At 36.7% G+C, this 16,074-nt stretch overlaps 1 protein-coding gene across 16 annotated transcripts in view; it reads left to right on the top strand.

Annotated features, from left to right (window-relative positions):
* The window catches only part of EYA1 (EYA transcriptional coactivator and phosphatase 1), a 419,640-nt gene that overhangs the window by 298,076 nt on the left and 105,490 nt on the right, over positions 1 to 16,074 (top strand). For all 16 annotated transcript variants that reach the window (XM_072804290.1, XM_072804291.1, XM_072804292.1 and 13 more), the window contains 2 exons: positions 11,339 to 11,421; positions 11,815 to 12,001. In XM_072804290.1, the coding sequence (XP_072660391.1) occupies positions 11,339 to 11,421; positions 11,815 to 12,001 (270 nt within the window). The remainder of the gene's footprint in view (positions 1 to 11,338; positions 11,422 to 11,814; positions 12,002 to 16,074) is intronic.

Below are 16,074 nucleotides of genomic sequence, written 5' to 3' on the forward strand. Positions count from 1 at the left end.
GGCTCCACCGTTCAGGACTTCTGTCATGGTAGGCTCCCGTGATCCTGTACGTGCCAGATTTTAAGCCAAACAAGGGTTGAATTTGTATTTTTTAGGTACTCATATTAATAGCCCACGAAGTAAAACTCTCATGGATTGGGAAATCTGATTGCCTTTGCTGCAAGATCACTAGAAACTGCTTTAGTTATCTCTTTTGTACATCCAGCGAAAGGTTAGAAACTTAGGAAAACAAAACGTTTCTGTTTGTAAACACCTGTAGGGTTTACCCGGAAGAAGTGAAATCCTTTTAATTTGATACCTTCCTGTTCCTAGGATTAGCCTCAGTGTTTCTGGAAGACACTCTGGAATGGTGAGGAGGTTTTCCTTCAGGCATCATTGACAAACCTCATGTAAATGAGTTAACTGAGTGGTTGAATGTGGGTGGACATAGGGTGTAAATAGTGTTTTCAATGCTGCTGGCCAGAGGGCACTGTCAGGCTGGGTGAGGCAGGGATGTTGTATGTGCAGGGGGTGTGAGTGTGTGTGGGGGTGTGAGTTTGAGTTTGTATGTGTCCATGTAAAAATCTTCCATGGGGAAACTGCTTCAGCCTTTGATTTACTGACCAATTTCATAGAATATCTGTCCACTTTGTCATAAACTAGTTTTACTCACCTTTCATGTGTAAGAAGCAACTGACTTGAAATCAAACTGTTATATTTTTTTTTAAAAATATGAGTTCCAGAGCTATTGCTGGCATTACCCTTCATTTACTCCTGCATTCCATATAATACAGGCTCGTAGTACCATCTACCACAGAAAAGAAGAAACTGTGCTCATAATTTTGAGGCTGAGTCACATGCAGAAAATGACATTTTATTTGGCAGTTTATTTAAGGTAAGGAAGTATAAAGACGCTCACACAAAAAAAATTAAAATTAGATCAGGACAGTTAACTGAACCTCAGCTCTGAGGAAAACCCAGCATTCCACAATAACTTAGTCTTGTTGATTCTAGATGGTTGCAGGTAGTGATCATCTTTAGCCATATTTTCATCTCTGGTATCTAGTAATGTTAAAAAATATGCAAACGTTTTTTAAAGGTGGAGAGGCCAATGCCACAAAGAAGGTTAGAGATTCATAAGGACCCTAGCTCCCTTCATCTGAAGAAGTGAATTTGGCATGTAGTGTAATCTTGGTTAGTTAATGATCACGGTTTGTTCAAAGCAGTCTTCCCTTGTGTTTGTACTCCTAGGAGGAGCTGGTCCGGGGTATCACAGAATGGGGGTTGGAGGTAGAGAGTGCTTTTTGAGTGTTTTACTGTCCCAGAATAGTAGTTGTGGTGCTGGGCATTCCTGTCATTCTGCACCAGGAAGGTGTCAGGATTGGCCATGATTAGATAGGAGGGGCTACACAGATACACACGCAGGAAAACCAGAAGGCTCTGGAAACTTCGTGTTGTTTATTTTCCTTAGGCTTTATTGCTCTCACTTAGAGAAAACAATAACACAAATTCTAACTGCCTCTTCTTATATTATGTTATTCATTTCTGTTAAAGAGATTGGGGTTCAAACCAGTGAGGGAGACAAAGGATGACAGAGGTTTGTTAAAAGGTATGTGGCGGGATGCATAACTCTGCAGCTTTCCATGCCGCACTTCTCTAGGGCTCATTATCCAGTGGAAATAATCTAATAATAACCTAATGAGGGAAACCATCCTTATTTCCTTTGTCCTGACCGTCCAGAGCTTTTCAAACGTACAGCAGAAGTGTTTCTGTGTACGAGTCACTTAGAACCTCAAAATTGCTTAGTAAAATGTACTTTGAAACTTTCTCATTATCCACAGAAATGGTATTTTTCAAAAGGAAAAAATAGCAAACTCCAAATTGCATGGTTTTAAGAAAGTGGATCTTCAACCTTTTTAGTAATCTGCTATGATGAAGCATTTGAGGTTTGTACTTTCTGACATGAAATGACACAATGCAGTTAGAATTGCAGAATCGCTCTTGCAGCTTGCCCCGGTGTTCAGAATTTCTCCTTAATTTCTTTGCCAGTCTGCTCACGTTAATGTTTTAGTTTGTGGCCTTTTTGCATTCTAGAACTTTTTTAATGCTTTTTAAAGTAATATTCCATTTTGGTTCTTTTGGCTTCTCCTGTGATTTCAAGTAACAGGTATTGAAGATTGTACCAAATTTGGTTGAAATCCGGCTGTCGCAGTAATTAGCGATCAGTACAAAATTTGTTTTCTATGGGAATTGTTAAAGTATATAGGAATAGATCAAGCAAGGTAAATGTAAAGGCTCTACAGTCCTTATTGCCTAAGTTAAAAATGCTCCTTGGAATATAAAAACTCTTACCGGGATAACAAGGAAAGCTTGGTCACTTAAAAGTCCTTCCTGTAAGAAAGGGGGAAAACTTTAGTTTTAAATAACCCATCTGGCCTTCAGAGGCTCTTCCCCGGGGAGTTGCACTAACTTCTGCCACATAGATCGCACCCGATGATGGACATAGCCCATGGCAAAGAGGCCAGGGAAGGAAAGCAAATGGACTTCTGTGAAAATACACGAGGGACAAATAGCATCCTGCTTGCCGAGTAAGTGCTAGGAAACCCTCTAAAACATGGGAAGTACAGACAGGCCCCAGCAGGTTCCAGCATTCTTATGTTGGCTGGGATTCTGGTTTTTAATGTGAGTCCTTGTTCTCTGTGAAGTAGACCTTTGACCTACATGTTACCCTTCTCTTTTCTTAAATGTTTTGAAGTTCCAGCCGGGCAGTATTGTCCACGTTAAGTCACATACGAAACTTTGATTTAATATTTTAGATTACGGAGTTTCTCCGTATGAACTGTGTTCGTAGTATGTTAAAGTAGCAGGGGTTTATTAATAAAGGTTCCGAGGTTGGCTTATTTTTAAATTGCGGTTGCTTAGCACCTATGGAACGGGGTGGCCCACGCTGGGTCTCCTCGCAAGACTGTTTCTTGTTTGTTACGGTTGACAAGACCACCACCCCTTCTCTGTAGGAACCCCTGGCAGTGACAAGAAGAAAGCAAAATCTTTGTGATCCAGGGCCTGTGGGCAACTTTATATAATTTGCTTGTAAAATGACTTACTAGCCTACAAGCGTTACAAGGAAGAAGTCCTTTAGAAACGAGATGGTTTGATCACAAATTTATTCATTAAATTTTTCAGGTGCCTTTGTCTCTACTAACTGCGGTGTTTGTGTAACCAAAAATTAAGACCATGTTTTGTAATGTATGATTCCCTTTCAATGTTACTGAATCAGAAAATCTTAACAGTGGATTTGGGGTGGTTAGGGTAGAAAGCAGTGACCTGGAAGTGGAGACAATGAATGGTCTTTCCCTAACCGAGAGTCCTTGTGTAAGAGAGAAAGCAGCATTCACTCTGCCTCTTGGAAAAGGAGAAGGATCCCTGCCTCAGCTACCTTACAAACTGATAATGGAAATAACCAGCAGACGATGGAGATGGAAATACCCAAATATAAATGGACTGTAAAAAACACAGAATATTATTTGCATTCCAAATATGAAATTTCTCATATGCAAGCAGGACTCTAAATTTCATTAATGTACCCACAGTATGCCAATGTCTGAGCTAACAGTGCTTGTTGAGAGGGCCGTATCCATGTGGTACGGTCAGTGTTCTGTTAGAATACCCATGTGGTATTATATAGATGTGACATCCTTGTACCATCTTTGGGTTCCAATGGTACTAATATCTAAAACCAGTGAGATTTTATCAGCTGTTCAAATTCCAAGATGCTGGGGATCCCTGGATGGCTCGGTGGTTTGGTGCCTGCCTTCAGCCCAGGGCATGCTCCTGGAGACCCGAGATCAAGTCCCACATTGGGCTCCCTGCCCGGTGGAGCCTGTTTCTCTCTCTGCCTGTGTCTCTGCCTCTTTCTCTCTCTCTGTCTCTCATGAATAAATAAATAAAATATTTAAAAAAGAAATTCCAAGATGCATAATCAGTTTAAAATCTTATTTGATCATTTGAAAAAAAAAAAAAAGTATCTGGGTGGCTCAGTTGGTTAAGCATCTGCTTTCCGTTCAGGTCATTGGGCTCGAGCCTGCTTTTCCCTCTGCCCTGTGCTGCCTCACTCATGTGCATTCTTGCTCTCTCTCGCTCACTTGCTTTTCACAAATAAATAACATTTAAAACTGAATTTTAAAAATCTTACTTGATTTAAAACTCGATAGATTTTCTTTTTGGAGTTTTAGAAATATTTTAAATCCTTCCAGAAGGGTACTTATTCAAGCCTGCATTTAATTTCATTTAATTTAAATCTAAAGTAGTGACTGTAACTTAGTAAAGATAAGCCTTTATACACCATCTAGTTAAAAAGAAACAGTAAAGTGTGTGTTCTTTAGATAAAATCTGAGAAGTAAGCTCAATTATTCATTTTTCCTTTCCTTTTTTTTTTCCCCACTACTGTGAACAAGTAAGGAAGTTGAGAGATGTTTTTCTCTTGTGATACCTGTTGATTTTCAAGTTGCTCTTCATTACCACCACCACCATCACCAAAAATAAAACCATTATAAATATATATAAATATACTTATATGTTTATATTTCCTTCTGTCCATATACCTGATTCTTTAGGACAGGTATATTATTACCAGACCCTTTTGTCACTTACTGCACTGGACTAAAATTTTCAAGCATCAGTTTTCTCACTTGAGCCTAAATGAAAGTCTTCCAAGGCATGAGTCAGCCATGGTTTATCCATCTCCATGTGAGGCAGGCAGGATAAATACAACACAGGAATCTAAGGAACATAGGATGAAAGCGAGACTAGTGAAGAGGCAAATGATATGGCTTCAGTTAGTAAGCTGGGATTCCCAGAAAGTGAAATCAGTCCTGAGAGGAATAGTCAGGGAAAACTGATTGGAAAGCTAGGCCTTAAACGATGAGAAATGGGGGCTGTTAGAGGGAAGCATCAGATAAAAGGAGCAGAAATGAGGGGCACCCGGGTGGCTCAGTGGTTGAGTGTCTGGCTTTGGCTCAGGTCATGATCCCGAGGTCTTGAGATCAAGTCCCGCATCAGGCTCCCCACATGGAACCTGCTTCTCCCTCTGTCTCTGCCTCTCCTTCTCTCTGTCTTTCATAAATAAGTAAAATCTTAAAAAAAAAAAAAAAAAAAAAAAAAAAAACAAGAATGAGTCTGATGTGTTTCAGGATTCCAGTGACCCTCTCCTGAATTAGTCTAGCAGGCTGTGGATGAGGGAGCATAAGCAACGGCATGGACAGTGATATCCTCTCCTCAGCCACAACCATCCCAGACTCTGCCCCAAGCCCCATGTCCCTTCTCCAGGCCCATACATATCCTTGCATGTGGACAGCTTCCCCGGACCCCCTCCACCCTTTAACATTTCCCGTGTCCCAATATGCTCCTAGTGGCGTATTCGACATTTAGATTCTTAGAGTTTTTTCAAAGAATGCCATGTCTTTTCCTGAACTGTTAATCTTAAATTATCAACAAACTTTTCTCACTTCTCTTACCTTCTTCCTCTACTTCTCTAAAAAAAACTTTCATTCTCTGATCTTCTCCTTCACTGCATTCCCAGAACACACTACTTGCTTTTTCTGAGCAGTTGCATTTCCCTTCCCAAACTAAACAGGTGCTTTCATTCACTTGAGTAGCCTTGTCTCTTAGAAGTGTTCTGAAAGGAAAACTTTTTTCAGTGTTCTTTTTTTTCCTCTCCCTGCCAAAAAAGAAGTATTGCTATGATTTTTTGTAATTTGTGAAATAGGTAAGATTTAAATAGGTAAGATTTTCGACTTAACAACTGGATAAGAAGGTTCCCCCACTGTCACCCCACATGGGACATAACTTCATTCCAAACCATACCAAGAATAATACTGGGCATTACTTGAGCTTCACTTGGGCCTATCCCTGCCAAACTCATAATTAAGGAATAATGAGTTCTAAGTGAAAATTCTTCCTACTTTGGGGAATTTTTGTAAGATTACATCACATAAAATTTGAAGCATTTTATTATAGAATATTTTTGCCCTCTTCTTTACCTAGAGGTGACTTTTCACATAAAGTGATTTGTCTCTAGGGAGGAGGAGACTTCTATATTAGTTTGATAAAGGAATTCTGAATATTAAGCCTAATTCTGTGATGTAAGACCAAAGTGAAGACCCTAAATCAAACAAAAACTCTCAGCAGATTGATCCTAATGGACAAGGGAGGTCTGTTTTTCTTTGTCATGTCTTGCCCTCTCTCCCCTTCAGCATCCGTGTATGGTGGCCTTCCCCACAGATGGGCCTCTCCTGCTGTGCCTGCGTAGGGAGGGAAGTGGGTTCGCAGCTACACACCGAAACTTTTTGGGGAGCGTTGTGGTTGCTCTTTTGCCTTTGCTTTGTGGTGTTCTGAACTGGTGAGGTTCAGCTGGTGGGATTGGCACCAACTGAGCACCGGATCAGCTATCACGGTGGGACCTTCTCCTCCCTTTACGAGCTTTCACACAGTGCAAGAGCCAAAGGTGCCCCAAATGGTCTCTGTGTCACTTCCATTCTGCAAATGCTTAGCAATGGTGATGACTTTCTTAGAGAAAATGAAAGCCTGTACTGGTTACAGGTTTCTGAAGCAGTTGCTAAAACACCTACTGAATTGGCACAAAACATAGTAGTGCTAACAATCAGGTACTGAGGTGTTTGATAAACCTGTGGATTTTCAGGTTCAAACCCTCACTCTTCTACCTCAGTGAGGTGGGGATTCCTGTGTCTAATGAGGGGCCTAGATATGTGCCTTTTAACAAACACTTTGTGAATGTGCCTGGCAAATAGCCATATGTTGGATATGTGTTGTTGTTTTTTTTTAAAGATTGTGTTTATTTGTTCATAAGAGACACAAAGAGGCAGAGGAGAAGCAGGCTCCCTGCGGGGAGCTCCATGCTGGACTCTCCCAGGATCCCGGGATCATACCCTGAGCCCAAGGCAGATGCTCAACCACTGAGCCACCCAGGTGCCCCGAAGCTGTATTATCTTGACCTCTTGTTTCCTTATTTGCAAAATGGGAATATTAATATTCCTTATCATATCCAAGTGTTGTGGGGTTTAGGTAAAGCATGTAAAAGATGAGCACACTCCTAACACATAGTTCGTGCTCGGTAGGCATTGTCTCTCTTTAGTGTTACTGTGTTTTGTATTCTGGGGATGTTTGTATGAGTTGACTACAAATGTCCAATTATATAAGTTCTAAGGTTTCTTTGTAGCCTATTTAATAGGGAAAGAATGAGTTTAAATATGATTAGTATTTGGGATGCCTGGGTGGCTCAGTGAAGTGTCTGACTCTTGATTTTGGCTCAAGTCATGATCTCAGGGCCCTGAGATTGAACCCCCATGGGGCATCTGCCCCTCCCCCTGCTCATGCAAGCACAAGCTCTTTCACAAATTAAATATTTTTAAAAATGTAATTAGTATTTAATTTGCTAATTAATTAGTACTAATTAGCTTAAAATACTGATAAGTAGTTATGGGTATATATGAATATACATTTGTGTACATATTATATAAATTTGTGTGTGTGTGTATATATATATATATATAAATTTGTATAAAACCATATACACATTGGAGAGAGAGAGAGAAGTGATTAAGTAATCCAGGCCTAAGAAAATAGAGAAGAGGGGAATTTAAGGAAGTTTTTTCTGAAGAAAGGTTTCTAGTCCATGCTGAGTTATGAAGTTGATTAGAGATTAGTCAGGATACAATGGGGAGGAAGTAAGAGGTGCAAAGAGTAGCCTTAAGAGAACCACATGTTGCTTCATTTGTGTGAAGTTAGGCTGGAATGTGTATCTGGGTGGGTTGGGTGGTTGAGGTTATTGGGAAGAAACCAAAGAAGTCCAAAAGATAAACTGGAGCCAGACCAGGGTCTAATAAATACGCTCTGGTAAGGAGTTTGAATTTTATCCTGAGGGCGAGAGGAAGCCACTAACAGTTACTTTTTTTAAACAGGGGAGTGAGAAGATCAGATATGCACATTAGACAAAGTATCCTACCTTTATGGAAAATGAGCTGGAGAGGGCCAGAAAGTGGGCAGGAAACCAGTAAAGGAGGCTGTTGCAGAAATCCAGTGCCAGTGGCCTGGACTGAAAGCAGCCCTCTTTGCCTGAGTCCTATGTGAAAGCAGGTGGGGATGGCCCTACAGATCCGATTCTGGTGGTGCAAAAGTAATATTGCCTGAGCCTGATTCTCTAGTATGTACACCTCTCGCTGAAGTAAGTTTTACCCTTTTGGAAGTTGCATTAAGTCTCCTAGGCCACAGGAGTGCCATTAAAGCCTGCTTCAGCATACTAAATGGAATGGAATCTCGGCCTGCAGTCAGCCAGTAAATGAATATAACTTATGTTGAATTCCAGCTAATGTACAGTCTTAGAAGTAGCATTAAGTCTGGAAAGTCACTTGGGTACCATTTCAAGTACTGAACTGTGATTTACTTGGTCATACCTCAGTGGCCTATATGTGCCAATATAGCTTCCATGGCCTTTTCTACTGTGTTCCAGGGAATAACTTATGGAATGAAAACACCCATTTTAAAAATATATTTTCTATATCTTACTCATTTTCTTGGTGGATAGGGATTATTGAGGTCAGTATTTATTGTTCAAAAATGTGTAGTATAAATGAAAGTAGCAAGTCATAACCTAGAAATGTGCAGTTTAAATGAAAATAACAAGCCATAACCCAAAGTAATGTTTCCTATTAAATGTATATAATAAAGTTTAAAAAAGTATTGATAGTCACACTCTTATCCAAAAGAAATTTAAATTTTATTTTATAAGGCATGTTTGAAATGCTCATTGTAAGTTTGCTTTACACATATTAATTAAATGTTCACTGATAAATACAGAGTCACATGCCCATGAAATCCAGTGCTTAACAAAAACAAAACAAACAAACAAACAAAAACCAAAAAACCTGATGTCATCCTGATAAGTCCTGTGAGGTCCCAAACTATGTCTTAGTCATCTTTTTATCCCCATGTAATTATCACCATGAAAATTATGTTATTATTTGTGTGGTATTTAAGTATTTAATATATGTTTAAGTTTGTGATTGCCACATGCTAATGACAGTAATATGGGAAGCTTGTCTGAGGCTCCAGGTTTCATGGCAGAGTAAGTATTAGGAGTGTAAGACCTCTCTGCTTATCTGTGATGGGTGTTATGGGAACTTTGGACAATTGGTATTCCTGAAAGGCACAAATAAAGAAACCTCAAATATGAGTCTGTGATAACTAAATTTGAAACTAGCTTAGGAAATATTTTCCCTTAATAAAAATAACAAAGCCTTGGATCAGGTTTTCAAAGTTCGGAGATGTTTGATAAGTAAGTAGGAAAAGAATTTTAGATATGCAAAGAGATTAAGTCATATTTATCTAGTTTGGGAAAGTAAAAAAGAGAGAAAAGACACATAAATGCAGTGAAGAATTTTAGAAATGTTTACTGAGATAAACAATAACAGTTCCTAACATTTGTGTAGTATTATGGATTGGGCATTGTGCTTTCTAAAACATTATCTCATTTGATCTGGGGAAGAACCTTATGAAGTAGTTTTCCCAGGTAGGGAATCTTAGAGTGGTTAGATGATTTGTCCTAAGTCCAAACAGCTCCTAAGTGATGACTGGAAACCCTGTTTTCTGACTCTTAACATCATACTTAAATGTTGAGCAGCAAATAAATAATTGGCATGTATTAACTACCACATCATACTTGAAGGCCTCTGTGAATAGCTAATTCACACTAAAGACTTTCTCCCTAATGGCCAACACATTTATTGCCTGTATCATTCATTTGCCATAAAATTTTAATTTTTAAAAAAAGGTTTCTCTTTTTATAGAAGCAACACGGCTTCTGAGTAGACAGTTTTAAAATGTCTTGACTTCCTCAATATTATGTGACCAGTGGTTGTGCCCTTCCGTAGATAATGTTTGAGATTTTTTGTGCTTTTTCAAAACGTCTTATGCTTTCAAAAAATATTTCAAATAAAATCACCAAAACATTTTCCTTGTTTTCATTTTTACTTTAGTGAAATAATATGAAAAAATTTTCCATGTAATTAAACATCATTATAATACCATTTCAATGTCTTCATCGTGTTCCATTTTCTGAATAACACCCATTAAGGGCTTGGGAATGCTTTCTATGTTTTGTTATTAGAAATGACACTGAAGAACATCTTTGCTAACAGTCTCTTTATATAAAGCCATATAGTTTTTTCTTAGAGTAAATGTCTGATAATAAAATTGCTGGCTGAAAGTTATTTAATCATTGACCAAATAGCCCAACCGGAAAGGTTGTGCTTATTTAAACTCCCACTTTGTAGCATATGAATGACACTGTTTGCACATTTGCCAATCCCTGATCTTTTAAAAAATCTTTGCTAATATGATTATCAAAAATAGTATATTATTCAGGCACCAGAGTGGCTCAGTTGGTTAAGTGTCAGACTCTTGATTTCAGCTCAGATTATGACCTCAGGGTATTGGGACTGAGCCCCGAGTCAGACTCAGCACTAGGTGTGGAGCCTGCTTGAGATCCTCTCCTTCCCTGCCATTCATATGTTCATTCCTTTTTTTTCTCTCTCTCTCTCTCAATCTATAAAAAAAAAAAAAAAAAAAAGCTGCTTTACATAGCTTAACAGTAAGTAAATAAAACCAGGGTGGGAACTGAGATTTGCTTTTATGTTTGTATCCTGCACAATGACTACTGCTTATTGCTGAACACATGTAGACATTCCAAAAATAGAATGTTACCTAGAGAGCACATATAATATATAAAACAATATATCAATCATGTTCCTCCTTGGCCCTTGTTTTATCAAGTACTTCAAGGGCTGCCATTTATTCTTCTGGGAAATGAAATAATCAGCTTTTTCAGTGGGCCATTATAATGACAAGCACAATTCTGAAAGCATTTAAAAGTATCATTGTAGTTTTTGAGCTTGCAAGAACTTTAAAGATCATTTCATCAGATCCCATCATTTTACGTTAAGCATATTTAATGTAAAGCTATGAAAAAATCCTGGTTTGTTCAACAAATTGAAATAGAAAGCTCAGTGTCTAATGTTTGCACAAATGTATGATTTTGCCCATAATTTTATGAGTTACACCCGTGGAAATTTAAATTTCTTTACTCTTTAATCCTTTGCAATATGGTGAAACTAAAAATGTCAACTATTTTAAGAAAACACAGTTTTTGTCATGGCAGTGGATTCTGGTTTTAAAGATAAATGCATTTGCAATGAACTTCAACTCTGTTTTATCTAAATAAGGCTTTCTTACAGGTACATTATTCTGCATAGTTTAGTCAACCATATTTCTTTTCACTTTGTTTTAGGTAGCAGTTTTACAACATCATCAGGATTATATACAGGAAATAATTCACTCACAAATTCCTCTGGATTTAACAGTTCACAGCAGGTAATTTTAAAAGCCACTTTAACTTCAGAATTTTTTTTTAATGCAACAGATGATTTTCTTAGATCTGTTTACAGTGTACTACTATAAGTGATTGCTTACCTAAGCCTTATAAAATATATTTTTTTCTTTTAAAAATCTCTTCAGTCTTATATGGTGAGCCTTTGCTTTTCAGATTCTTAATTTTACCTAATGCATCATGGAATAGAAAAGGTAGGAAGAATGTATCTGATCTTATGTAAAATTTGTTTGCAAGTAGGCACTTCAGTCAATGGGTACTTGTATGCTCCTTTGTAAATTCGGAGAAGACACACAAACCCAAATATAGTTATATTTGAAAAGTAAGAAATAAGCAGCAGTATTCTGACATAATTTTTGTGTGGTTTGATTTGGTAGGACTATCCATCTTATCCCAGTTTTGGCCAGGGTCAGTATGCACAGTATTATAACAGCTCACCGTATCCAGCCCATTACATGACGAGCAGTAACACCAGCCCAACGACACCGTCCACAAATGCCACTTACCAGCTTCAGGAGCCACCATCTGGCATCACCAGCCAAGCAGTCACAGATCCCGCAGCAGGTAATTATGTGCACTTTATTAGTCCTGCAGGCTGTATTTCTGGTGGTTTAAATGCATTTTTCTACAGTCATATATTCATGCAGTGGTTTCACAGTTTTGGCAAGTTTTGGCAAGGCCTGAATGTAAGTCAAACAGTGTGATTGTGACATTAACTTTATTTAATTTTGTTTGCTGAAAAATTTTAGCGTAAATGGTGTAACTTCAAAAGCACTTAAATTGAGACTTTATTTAGTTGTAAATATACTCAGTTTTCAAGAGCTATATATAATGTTTTAGATACATAATTATATTTAGCTATAATTATTAACTATAATTATAAATATTTGCCCACATACTGAATATAAAAATAAATGATATTACTTTGAATTCAATGTTTATTATAATTAAATATCTCTCCAAAATAAAAAAAGATACCAGAGTTCATAATGGAAAACAGTGATTCCTCTGGCTCACTCTTTCCATGCATGACCTAATTCTGAATTTCATGACTGGGCAAGAGCATTTTCATACTTCTGCACAACCCTTGATAAGCCTTTTCAAATGACAATCTCTCCAGCTCTGGAAATTTTCCTACTATGTATTTGATATTTCTTGCCTTCCATTAGTTTTTTCTGGAACTTTTAATACTGTATGATTAATTTCCTGAATTGGTCTTTATCTATACTTCTATTTTCTCTTGCACGTCGTCTCACCTTTGTCTTGTTAAAAATGTCGTCTCCTTTCATAGATTATGAAGTGATCTCTTATCCTCAAACAATCACAGAGTTTTCTTTCTTTTTGCCTTTTATTCTTAGAGCCCCAGACCACTCTTTGCTACAAGCCAGGTTAAAAATTCTGAAACACACTTCTGTGAGATCATGATCATAGTGTCTTAATTCTAGTTGGTTCCCCTAAATCATGAAAACAAATTTTAGGTGCTAATTTCAATCTGGACAATAAGTTTATCTTACAAATATTAGCAGATGTCCCCCATAAAAAAAAAATCTCCTTCAGGTTTTTGGTGTTTCACATCGTTTTCCTGAATATATGTGAACACTCTTTTGCTCTAGAGTAGGAAGTTACATCATTCCTAAACTTGTATTCCACCTATAACTAAACTCTTTCTGCACAACTCAACATTTTTATCTTTATCAGATTCCATTTACCTATATTTTTTAAAAGCTAGCTTGATCTATTTTTCACTTAGTTCACATGTGTAATTACAGTTTTCACAGAATCTAGTATACATGTCTTTTAATTAGATTTAACATCTATATAATCACTCTCAAAAATTGGATTTATTATAGAGCTATTGTAGAATTTTCCTCTCTGCTTCCATCAAGTTGATGTAGGCATCATGAGAAAGGTAATGGCCTGTCCCAATTTTAGGGAAATCTCATGTTTTCATATGAACCATCTGAGTCATGCAAACTTCTTGAGGACTAAAAGGAGCTTTGAAATAGAATAGCTATGTAAACAAGTAGAAAAACTTCAGGATCTGTGGAATAATAGAATGAGAAAAGAAGACAGCAGAGTAATGTTACTTTAATTCATGACATTTTGATTGTGAAGAGTACAATACAAAACAAGCTAGTGAAGACTTAATCATGTTTTTTTAAAATTAAGCTTGATTAGCACTTTCTAAAAAATACCAATTCAGTCATATCAGAAAAGTTTGTGCCATTTTTTTAAGTGAATTTTATTTATCAAAGTGGTGTTGTGTGAAAGAGTGGGGAGGACTAGGCACAGAACCATGTGACATAGGAAATAATGCAAAATTATGATTTTCAAAATGTCTACATGATTTCAAGATCAAATTATTTATTTTAGATTTTATTTGAATAAATGCTCAGTGTTTCAGGTATTCATTTCAATTGCAATATCTTTATGGCTACAGAATAGGAATGAATAGGATTGGGGACAAGTATTTTTCAGGTTTCTTGTATTTACTACTTCCCACTAAAATAAACGTATGTATCAGTCTTCCTTATGTAGTTAGAAGTGAAAAGTTCAGTGAGTTTCCACATTAAAAAGAAATGTGAATTACTTGAGGAATTCAAAGAGGATTTAGTCTGGTGTAGGGGGTTTTGGTTTGTTTGTTTACTTTTGCAGTATGATGGATTCAGCCAAAGTCTTTTGGTGCTAATTTTCCTTTATTACTAGTCATATGTAAGATGGTAGACTTGTCTTCGATGAAAAGGAAGTTTGAATGATAGAGTCCATAAAGTCGTTAAAGAATTCAAAGGAATGATTTATTATCTATAACCTAATGTTTTGTGATAGAAATAAAAAATAGTTAAAATCATGTCTATTTTGTTGAAATTTCAGATTTTTTTATTTTACATTTAATAATCTGTTAGGTTTAAAGTCAGTATTATCTACATTGGAAAAATAGACTCTAGTTATGATCTGATCTTATGTATGGCTAGGTTTCTGCCTTTCAGTTTCAAGAAATTATACTGTTCAGAATGAATACACAGTATATGTGGCTCTCCTCCCATACTTTATAATATCTGTTCTTGTATTGCTTAAGGAATTGTTATGTCATGATGAACATAAAAAGATAATAACCTCACAAAGACTTTTCAGGCTAAACATGTAAATACTCATTATTTGGTATTATGCATTTTTAAAGTTACAAAGAATAGCTATCTTTTAAGTTCATGGTATTATGTAGTATTACTTATAAACATGGGCCTCCTTGTGAATTTTAAGCACAAAAATTATTTTAATGTGTTCATGATTAAATATTGAAAGCTATAGTCTCCTTTGGGTAGATATATATAATACACTAAAAATAATATAACTTGAACATGAAAGTTTAATCTCAAAATTTTAATTCATTTTAAAAACTAAAAACAATGCCTTTCTTGTTTTTTATTGAGATATAATGGATATTTAAGATTATTTTAGTTTCACATGTACAACATGATTTGATACTTGTATGTATTATGAAATGATCACCATAGTAAGTCTAGTTAACTTCCACCAGCATATGTAGTTACAAATTTTTTCTCTTGTAATGAGAACTTTTAAGATCTAAGCAATTTAAATCCTTTGCATTCATTTTTAAAAATGAGTGTGGGGGCACCTGGGTGGCTCAATCAGTTGTGTCCTATTCTTGATTTCAGCTCAGATCATGATCTCAGGGTTGTGGGATGGAGCCCTGTGTCGGGCTCCACGCTCAACAGGGAATCTGCTAGAGATTCTCTCTCTCCCTCTCCTTTTGTACCCCCACACCGGAATAAATAGATAAATCTTTATTTTAAAAAATGAGTTTGTTGGTCATGTTTTGACTATCTAAATAAAATAAAAGTTACATCACCAGGAAATATTTAAGTATTAATCTATTTTGGGAATATGGTGAGGTTTATCTGGTTGTTTAGCAACATTGTAATTTACTTATTGGGCTCAAGAAAATTGTACCTATTCTTTAACTAGCAATGCTCCCTCCCCATTTTGGTTGTTTCTAATTTTGGCATTTATAAATCTATAAATATTTGTGCTCAGGTTTTTTGTATAGGCACAAGTTTTCTCTTTTTTAAAAAAGATTTTATTTATTTATTCATGAGAGGCAGAGACACAGGCAGAAGGAGAAGAAGGCTCCATGCAAGGATCCCAATGCAGGACTCGATCCCAGAACCCCGGGAATCATGCCCTGAGCTGAAGGCAGATGTTCAACCGCTAAGCCACAGACTTAGGTGTCCGTAGACCTAAGTCTTCAAATTGTATAAATACCTAGCGGTGTGATCACTGAATTACTCTATAAGAGTATGGTTAGTCTTATAAGGAATTGCCAAATTGTCTTCCAAAGTGCTATACCATTTTGTGATCCAATAAGCAATGAATGAGAATCCTGTTGCTCCACTACCTCATCAGCATTTGGTGTTGTCAGTATTTCAGATTTTGGCCATCCTAATGAGGGGTAGCAGTATCTAGTTGTTTTAGTTTGCATTTCCCTAATGAAATATTATGTTGAGTATGTATTCATGTATTTATTTGCTCTGAATATCTTCTTTGGTAGGTGCCTGTTCAAATGTTTAGCCCACTTTTTAATGAGGCTGTTTTCTTATTGTTGAGTTTTAAGTTCTTGT

This window comes from Canis lupus, chromosome 28 (assembly GCF_048164855.1).
Source record: "Canis lupus baileyi chromosome 28, mCanLup2.hap1, whole genome shotgun sequence".
Classification (NCBI taxonomy): Eukaryota; Metazoa; Chordata; class Mammalia; order Carnivora; family Canidae; genus Canis; species Canis lupus.